General features: G+C 36.4%; 1 protein-coding gene across 1 annotated transcript in view; it reads right to left on the bottom strand.

Annotated features, from left to right (window-relative positions):
* The window catches only part of ACBD6 (acyl-CoA binding domain containing 6), a gene marked incomplete in the record, with an annotated part of 136,903 nt that overhangs the window by 51,862 nt on the left and 74,638 nt on the right, over nucleotides 1-10,403 (bottom strand). Inside the window, 1 exon segment of the mRNA XM_045165679.1 lies at nucleotides 2,284-2,389. Coding sequence (XP_045021614.1) covers nucleotides 2,284-2,389 — 106 coding nt within the window.

Raw genomic sequence — 10,403 nt, 5'->3', positions numbered from 1 at the left:
GAGACAAGAAAAAGATCAGTGGTTGCCAGGGGAGCAGGAGGTACAAATAGGAAAGACATAGGATTTCTAGGGTCATGAAAGTACTCTTATGATACTGTAATGATGAATATGTCATTATACATCTGTCCAGATACACAGGATGTACAGCACCAAGAGTGAGCCCTAAAGTGAATTATGGACTTTAGGTGATTATGATATATTAATGTACATTCTTGGTTTTAAAAAAAATGTACCATATATACCTTCCTCTCAAGTTGATTATAAAACTTAAAACTGCTCTGCTCTTAAAAAAAAAATTTAAGTCTTAGAAAAAAGAATTAAGTGATTTCTTCATTATATCATCATCCTTCATTCATATTATTCACTGAGGACAATTAAGACATTTATTGATGTCTTGGTGTATGTGTTTCAGGTACTGTTTAAGTCCTTTATGTACATTAACTCCTTTAATATGACATTTCTAACACAGGTACTATTCTCATTTTACACATTAGGAAACTGAGACAGAATAAACTTGACAAAGGTCATCTACCTAGGAAGTGACGGTACTAGCCCTTGAACCCAGGTAGTCCAGCTCATCACCGTTACACTATACTGCTTCTGCTTATTCACTCATTCTATCATTCATTAATTCACAGTTCATCAAATCTTTATTGAGCATGTGGGATATGTCAAGAGCTCTGACAGAAACATTTTCAACAAGGAAGTTCTCAAAACATTTACCTTTCCCAGGAAACTACTGAAGGAAATGCTCCTTCAAAACCAGGAAATGAATAAAAAAGGAAGCTACAGGAGGAGACACTCCAACAAAACAATAAAAGGTGAAGACCTACAATCCAGAAAACAGAAAAATCCAGAAGAAAGGGGAAGAGAATTCCAAGGACAGTGGTAAAACGTAATGCTAGAATGACATCTATGCGAGAGGCTAAGCGAGCAACCAGTCCAGACTAGAGATGAAAAAGGAGGAAGGAAGGTTCCGGAGGGATATTCCTAAAGGAAAAAAAAAGGAAAAATACGGGATTGACTGCATGAGAAGACCTCTATTGGGAAAATTGAGGGAAGAGTTAATAGGAACATAGAAGACCAAGAAAAGTATAAAAGCAAATAGAGAGGCCACTATTAACTTTACGAAAAACAAAATGCTGTACCATGGAATGTAGATTGCATTATTCATGATTACATAGTTTACTCTTTCACTTTTTACCTTTGCCTTGCTTCCCTGTAATCAGAGCAGACTTCCTACTGTACTGACCTGGGTCTTGGCCTTGTGACTTGTTTTAGACAAAGGAAAACAGGGAAATGTGACGCACACTAGTCAAGGAAAGCTTTAAATGTGTTTGTGGGATCTGGCTCTGTCTGCCCCACCCAGGGTCTATCCGCTGGGATGAGATCTCAAATGAGAACAGGTGAAATCAAGATGAACTGAGCACAAACCAGGCTAGTAGAACCCAGCAGAGTCTCAACTGGTTCCAAGCCTTTTGCAACATGAACAATAAATAAATGTTGTTAGCTACTGAAATTTTTCTTTTTTTGCTATAGCAAAAGTTGACTAATACATATAGTACAGCCCAAAGCTCAGCAAACAATATTTACATAGTCATAATAATATAGTTACATTATAACCATATTATAATTGACTATATTACATAATTATACATAATTTGTAACAATAATAAAAACATTGATACAATAGTGATTCAAGAAGAAAACTGAAACTAATAGCTGTGATAATAACTTTGTTAAGAGAGTGAGGAGAGAGAGATGGGACCAGTATCACTGGTCCTCCTTTACTGTAGAGTTACAGTCTTACATTTTCAGTTCCAGATGTCTTTGAAAACATATTACAGGAAAGATGTTGCCTAAAAGTGAGATAATATTAAAGGCTAACCTGTACAGAGAGCTCTCATTTAATACAGAAGTCAATTATCTACTCTACACATTATCTATGATCACTGCATGTCTTCTTCCTAACACTTGCCACCTTTGATTGAAGATGGTCATTGAAATCATCTTTACTGCATTATCACAGAATGAGAAAAATGATTCAAAGTGATTAGCAAGTTTTGCTCCTTTTTTTTTTAACAACTATAATTCAGGGACAGTTTAAGCTCAATATGTGAACAGTTTTATTCACAAAACAAATCAATAAGTAATATATTTTACAAAATACTATAGGACCCCTTTAAATAGTGGACCTGCATTGATATAACTGGATTGACCAAGATTTTGACAGTTTTCTAGAAATATAGTTACTGGGCAAAGGACAATATACTTGTTTCATACCTCTTCATCTTTCATATTCACATCCATGTTTTTTGTTTTGATGACTTTGGTTATATGGTCAATGTTGTTTTCCCTGCAGTAATCAAATATGTCTTTGTCTTCTTCCCTAATTGGAGTTAAAAAAAAAAGTTTTTGTGTTAATATGTAACACAGAAAAGTTACATATTTTTAATACAATCTGTTTGCTGTAAACATTAATGGAATCTGTTTTTATAAAGAATTTCCCATGAACAATAGTGGATTTTCAGTAATACAATACATCCAATCTCTGAAAAGCCTAAGGTTCTTAGCAACTATAATTATAGAGAAAAGCTTCATCTGCTTTAACAAGTTACACTAGTACACTAATAAAACATCTTGAGTAGATTTTCTCAATGCTTTTTTTCTCCCCAGTTGCTTTTACACACTGACAGGAACATATATCCTCTGACTCAGAATGTTCAATTGCAGCACTGCAGTGAGAAGGTCATTTTCCATTGCCAGCATAGAGGCAGCAAAGGATCGGAACAAACTTACTACTTCTATTAGAGAAAAACAGAATAAGTTGGTTGCTATCCAAGTTTTTAAAAATTATACACAAATACACACACAACACACACACATACATGCACACCAAAGTAATTTTCTTAAGGGAAAGATAATTACAGCATCATAAAATTTGGAAATCCTTCATGAGATAATACAAATAAAGACTGGGAAGCATACTATACACCCAGTACTACTCTAAGTACGTCAGTGTACTAATTAACTTACTCTTATCCGACAGCTTCACTTCACAGATAAAGACAGAGGTATGGAGACATTATATGATCTGTCAAATAGCATCACATATATCAAAGGTAGAATAAGAGCTAGAACTCACTCAGATCAACTGATTTTGTAGATAGTCCATTTTTCTACTTTTCTATTATATCAAGCCTCATCTTCAACTAGTAAGCTGTAATCTATTGCAGAATCTAAAGCAGAAGTTCTTGACATGAGGTCTATGAGTCCTCTAAAACAGTATACAGAATTATGTGTGCAAATGCATAATACATTTTAATGAATGTGTTGGCAGGGAGCAGGGAGAACAGGCGGATGGGCAGTTTCAATGAGGTCCTCAAAGGATCGGTAATTTGGAATATTAATAATGAAACTGTCCAACATGTGGGCTTAATTTTCCAAACAGGCATAAAAGAATGCAATTTGAGTTCCCAAAATTATAACTAGTATTTTTGATAAATGTAAGGCCATAGCTTCCATTTATCAGAAATTAAAGCATGTGACCATATAAAAAGTCACTTCCCAGTCAGTGGTAATGAACTCATACCACAGTCCTGTGGCGTTTACCATCTAAGGTTTCCTTATGCAGTTGATGTATTTAGTTGAAAACCTACTACATGCAAGGCACTGGGCAAGATTCTGTTTATAGCAGATAACAAGGGTAAGCAAGGAACTCTGTGCTCAGTACATGTGCAGTATAGCTGAAATGATTAAAATCTATACAGTTTAAAACTGTATTTGTTTTCATTTATTTATCTGGCTGCGCTGGCTTGGTTGCAGTACATGTGATCTCTGATCTTTAGCTGTGGCATGCAGGATCTTCCAGTTGCAGAAAGCGAACTCTTCGCGGCAGCATGTGGGATCTAGTTTCCCCACCAGGGACGGAACCGGGGCCGCCTGCATTGGGAGTACGGAGTCTTAGCTGATGGACCACCAGACAAGTTCCCCAAATCTATACACTATTAACATAATGTGAAGCTGGATCTTTGAAAAGGCAGATCAGAATACAGTGGAGAAACAGTCCACCTCAAGCTAGAGAAAATGAGCTAAGTCTCCAGGAAAAAAAATCATGCTTTAAAAAAAAAAGTATCATCTCTGGAAAATGTTCATTTGCAGAAGAGAAAATGCTTTTCCAGATCATTTACTCTGGGCGGGGTAGGGGGGGATAGAGAAGTCTGAGACCAAAACCCCTAAAAGGATAAGTCTGATTTTTTTAAATTAAAGCTTCATATAATACTATTTTAGCTATATTTAACTATCACAAAAAATACTTTCTATGAAAAAAGTGCATTCAGCATTCTGACCTGGGGATACGAGGGGCCTAGTTTCCTTTGATACAGTAACAGAGACCCCTCTAATTCAATAGGCAGCAACTTCAACTGTGAGATAAAGTACTGTGCCATTTTAAGTCATAATAAAAAATACACTTCTCACCAACTGTTTTGAATAGAAAATAATGAGGAGTTGGTGGTGGGGCACAGAAAGGAAAGTATGGAGGATCCTTGGGATATAGGTTACCCTTACCCAATAATACTGGAGGGTTATTCAGAAATGGGAGGACCTTCTGGGTGGCCCTTCTTCCTTAATCCTAAATGGGCATGTACACCTATGCCATAAGCAGTAAGAAAGTAAATAAAATACCAACTTATTTAACATGTTTCTATTGCTTAATATATTCTCAGTGTTTCTTAATATGTATCCTTTATATCAATTATTTTGTTTTGGCATGTGAAGTTTTTGGAGGTCAGGGCATTTTTTTCATCTGTATACCTGCTTATCAACTGTAGTTTATCATTACTAAGTATGTTAGGTACATAGAAGTATTTATAAAATACTTCAGGGTAGAGTACACAATGTAAATTAAATATAAAATGGGAAAGTCAATAAAATCACCATGAATGTGTTACAAAGCTCAGTGACTAATAATAAAAAAAATTAAGTGATACTCTTGGGCTTAGTTTTTAAATAGAGTTATCTAACACCAAGTCATGCATGTTTTGACTAGCGTGCCAGCAACCAAGCTGTCTTTATACAATGTCACCACCTAGTGGTCAAAACGGAGAAACATCAGAAGCAACATCTTTGTGTATCTTGTATCTTGCCCCCAACAAGATTATGTACAGTATACAAATCTTTTTCCCTCTGTATTTCCCAGTTAATTCAGTCTTCCACAGGAAATTTTTCTCTGTACTTACATGAAATGACATGTGCAAACCAAATATGCTGCTAAGTCGCTTCAGTCATGTCCGACTCTGTGTGACCCCATAGACGGCAGCCTACCAGGCTCCCCCGTCCTTGGGATTCTCCAGGCAAGAACACTGGAGTGGGTTGCCATTTCCTTTTCCAATGCATGAAAGTGAAAAGTGAAAGTGAAGTCGCTTAGTCACGTCTGACTCTTAGCGACCCCATGTACTGCAGCCTACCAGGCTCCTCCATCCATGGGATTTTCCAGGCAAGAGTACTGGAGTGGGGTGCCATTGCCTTCTCCAAATATAGCAGAGCCTTAAAAATTGTTAGTGCCCTTCTACATCTTCTCACTTTATCTTCTCTTTTGATGCTTACCAGTTATCTTTCTCCTTTTCTCTGCTGAATGTGATAAAATTATCATATCCATCCTCTACAGATGAGTATGAATTATTTCATGAATACCCCCAAGAATGTCCCACATTATCCAAAGCACAAGACAGCAAGACTTTCTTGAGATTACTCCAAATTTCCTAAAATTGACAGGAAATACATTTATCGGAATGAAAACACACACATGCTTTCTTTGACATTCTTTTGCAATGTAAGGGCACATACTCATGGATGAGAGGGATGATGTTTAAGTACGGTTGTCTTTCATCAGTCACAGGAAGATGAGATTCTTGCTCATGCCTAAAAATGCTATCTCCACCACTTTCTACAAAGACTGCATTTTCCTATCAAAAGACTATTTTAGATAGTTAGGTTTCATGGCAAGCCATCTAAAGTCTATTTACTTTTCACTGACCTTATAGAATTAAAAAGCACACTTACAGGATAAACTCAGATATCTAACTATTTAATAGACACATTCAGTAAATATTTCAACTTATTGTATTTATCAAGCAACTGGCAATCAGACATTAAAACAGTATTCCAATAGATAATTAAAATTTATTGAATGAATGAAAACACAAAGAGGACCTTACACATATACTTTAAAATCAAGATCAGAATTTTATTTTTAAGTAAACTTTCTATTTCAAGACAACTGAAGATTCACATGTAGCTGTAAGAAATAATACAGAGAGCTGGTATTGTTTCCCCAATTTTCCTCAACGGTAGCATAAAAATGGTGCTGGCAAACCTATTCCCAGGAATAGAGATGCAGACAGAGAATGGACATGTGGAAACGGAGGCAAGGAGAGGGTCAGCACTGACTATACACACGGTCAGGTACAAAACAGCAGCGGGAAGCTGCTGTATAGCACAGGGAGCTCAGCCTGGTGCTCTGTGATGACCTGAGGGGAAGGCAGGTGGGAAGGAGGCTCAAGAGAGAGGGGATATATGTATACTTATAGTTGATTCACGCTGCTGTACAGCAGAAACCAACACAACATTGTAAAGCAATTATATTCCAATTAACATACATTAAAAAAATGGATTGTTGTTATAGTATTTAGATTCTGTTGGATACATCTAAATGAATGTTTATTTTAAAATTCCATTATTTACAAAATGTCAGGAATTATGCCCTTTGCAATTATTTAAACTTTTAAATAAAAATTTTAGATGCTGGGACTTGCCTGGTGGTATAGCAGTGAAGAATCCGCCAGCCAATGCGGGGGACACGGGTTCAATCCTTGGTCCGGGAACTAAGATCCCACATGCCACAGGGCAGTAAGTTTGTGTGCCACAACTAGTGAACCCTCAAGCCGCAATCGCTGAAGCCCACACACCCTAGAGCCCAGGCTCCTCAACAAGAGAAGCTACCACCATGAGAAGCCTGCACGCCACAAACAGGCAGCAGACCCACTCGCTGCAGCTAGAGAAAGCCCACATGCAGCAATGAAGACCTAGCACAGCTAAAAAAAGTTATTAAAAAACATTTTAGAAGGTATCCTAAAAATATAAAAGGGAACAGTCTTCCAAAATTCTTGTAGGAACTACGTCAGCAGAGGTTTTTCAAATATCATTGCTCCAACCCAATATTCTATAAAGTAGAGGCCCAAAGCAAGGAATGGGCCACTCAACCGAAGATGAGCAAAGAAGGCATCACAGAAGAGCTGACATTACAACCTGGGCTTGAAGAATATACTGACAAACCAGCTAAGTGACTAAAGGATCTTGAAGAACAGAATAAAAGGAAAAGAAAGTGAAGTCACTCAGTCATGTCCGACTCTTTGCAACCCCATGGACTGTAGCCTGTCAGGCTCCTCCGTCCATGGGATTTTCCAGGCAAGAATACTGGAGTGGGTTGCCATTTCCTTCTCCAGGGAATCTTCCCGATACAGGGATCAAACCTGGGTCTTCTGCATTGCACCAAGTTGTAACTTTCACCAAGTAATAACTATTTTCTGACTGGGTTACATATGCAGTGTGTTTAGTTCTAGGACCAGAAAATTGTTACAAGCCTCAAATAAAAAGTTCTATTTACTATCTTACATATTTCGATAAGAGTCCCTTCAAATGAAACCACTTACATTTTTAACATATTTTTCTCGTATTTTTTTCAAGCAAACAATAACAAAGAAGAGATCAATGCCCCAGGTACTTCTTATAGATAACTTGTTATACTGGAAAGGTTATTTAGGTATAAATTATATTAAAAAAAAATAACTAGTTACTAAAAATGCATTTTCACCTGTTAAAACCTGCTTAACTCTAAAAAAGTTGATTGAAAATTTCTGATACTTTAAGTGTCCATAAGAAAAATGTAGTTCAGTTCTGATCAATTCCTCTAAAACCAGTGCCCACATCAGAAAAATCTATAGAATCTCTTGGCTATAGAGATGAGTTACATTCTCAACCATTAAGGTAAGTCTAAAATCAATAAAAACAATTAATCTAAGGGAAACATCATCATCAGTATATTGATAAATGAAAGACTACAGTCTCTAATTATACCAGTGAGGCACATTTTTAAAAACACTAAATGGAAAAGAAATTTAATTAAAAAATGTAAACTGAAGATACTCACTATATTAATATAATAACAACTATCAAATTCAATTTCAGTAATTGGAGATTACAATGATTCTTCAAACATCTCAGAAGCTATACAGTGTAGCACTTAAGAGCAGAATTGCTAACCCTGTGACCTTGGGCAAGTAACCTAACCTCTTTGAGCCTCAGTTTCCTCATCTGTAAAACAGGGATATTTACAATACCTACGTCTCATAGGATCATTCTGAAGATTAAGTGGAATAATATATATATATATAACACATGCAGTATGGTTACTAACATGTAATAAGTGATCAATATATGTTAGCTGACATTATTACTCGCTTAAGATTTTAGCATATGTTGTAAAGTAGAATCATTTTTCATACTTTTATATAATACTCTCAATCAATTCACCCAACAAATATTAATTGAAGCTTCAAGGAAATAAAATAGGCCAATTGGTTGGAGCAAAGTGAACAACTGGGAAGGGGAAAATTGGCATCAGATGAGATGGTGAGGGGCCCTGCAAGACAGGTTAAGGATTTTAAAATTCTAACCTAAGTGTTATGGGAAATCATTAAAGGTTTTAAGCAGGAAAGGGATTGGGGATTTGATTTATAAATTTGGAGGAGACAGCAAGGGAAGTGAGGAATCCAGTTTGCAAATCATTCTGTAGTGTCCTGGCCAAGAGATGTAGAATAGTGATGTTAATGCAAAAGGTGTGATAGTGGTGATAATGAGAGGCAGATGAATTTGAATTATTTTGAATATGAAGAAACAGAATTTCTGATGTGTTAGAAGATGAGAAAGAGGGTAGACCAATGTCTAGGCCTAGGAATGGCATACTTTACATGATATACTGTTAAAAATATTTATCTAATGAATATATAAAATTTTGTATTAGATAAAAATTAAAAAGTAGAACCATGTAAATCATGTAATAATGTCTTTTTTATACAGAATTCAAACTTCAATAAACACCAGCATTTATTAATATATACAATGCAATTAGCAAAGACTTCATAAATTGCAAAGCAATGAAATGAACCAAAATTGCTTGCTTTCAGCATTGAGAGAACAGCTGATAACAATTCATTGAGAAGATGACTGTCTATCACACAAAACTGACATCTTTGCTAACATTTTTAAGATATCTTTCTTTAATATATCTGTAAAGCATTTAATAGAAGAAAACATTTATTTATATTATCTATAATACATATGACTAGCTTTTATTATAATAGACATAGTACATCCATAACTAATGTGTCTTTATACTTGTGAGTGTGTGTGTGCGCGCGCACACACACACACACACACACTAAACTTTGTAAGACTTAAGACTAAGTGCCTAGCATTTCAAAGGTACTACATATGGATAAGGATATAAGAAAGAGAGGAGGAAAAGATTAGAAGAAGGAAGAGACAGAAGAAGAACAAAGTGGGGGAAAGGATGAGGGGGAAGGAAAAAGAAAGAAAAGAGGCGGAGAGGAAGAGAAGATGATGGTTTTAGCTGATGAATGACCTCTTGTTCAGAAAGGGCTGTTGATCTGCAAACAGGTGGACTTGCCTATATGCTTGGTTGGCATCATGACACTGAGCACACAGGAGCTAAATAAAGCACTAAGAAAAGGGTGAATATGAGAGCCAGGAGACTCTTACAACAGTTACTGTTTATGTCAAGACCTGCTCGTCCCAAGGGACCCATTTTCACATAATCTATAATTATCTCTTCGCTCTAATCGCCTTGTCATTCCTGAGGCTCTCATGGGCACTGGAAGAGGAAAAGCTCATTAACTAAACCTTTTCTCCTCTCTCCAGCCACCCATGGCTTTTAATTGCTTGGTGTGTTATTATCTAGGAGTGCAACTGGGATCATTTTCATAAGAAAGGGAGGTAGAGAGGAGGAAGGGAGCCATGAGTCCCTGAGGTATGCACCACAGACAAACCTTTGCTTTCTCAATTATTTATGCCAGCTGAGGTTTTACAGGCTGAATAAATCCATAACTCAAGTTCATTCTGAGCAATCACATTCTCAAGGGAGAGTTGCCCACTTGCCTATACACACTTGTGTAGTCCTCAAAGAATAAGCAGAATGTAACAAGACATATGTCATTCAATTTATCACCCATCACCAAAGTGTTAACACAATGTTGATCCTAGGCAACACAGTGAAATAGGGAAGAGTTTCACTACTAACTATCAGGAGAATCTTTTTGGTGCGA

This window comes from Bubalus bubalis, chromosome 5 (assembly GCF_019923935.1).
Source record: "Bubalus bubalis isolate 160015118507 breed Murrah chromosome 5, NDDB_SH_1, whole genome shotgun sequence".
Classification (NCBI taxonomy): Eukaryota; Metazoa; Chordata; class Mammalia; order Artiodactyla; family Bovidae; genus Bubalus; species Bubalus bubalis.
This window is presented reverse-complemented; position numbering and strand designations above follow the sequence as displayed.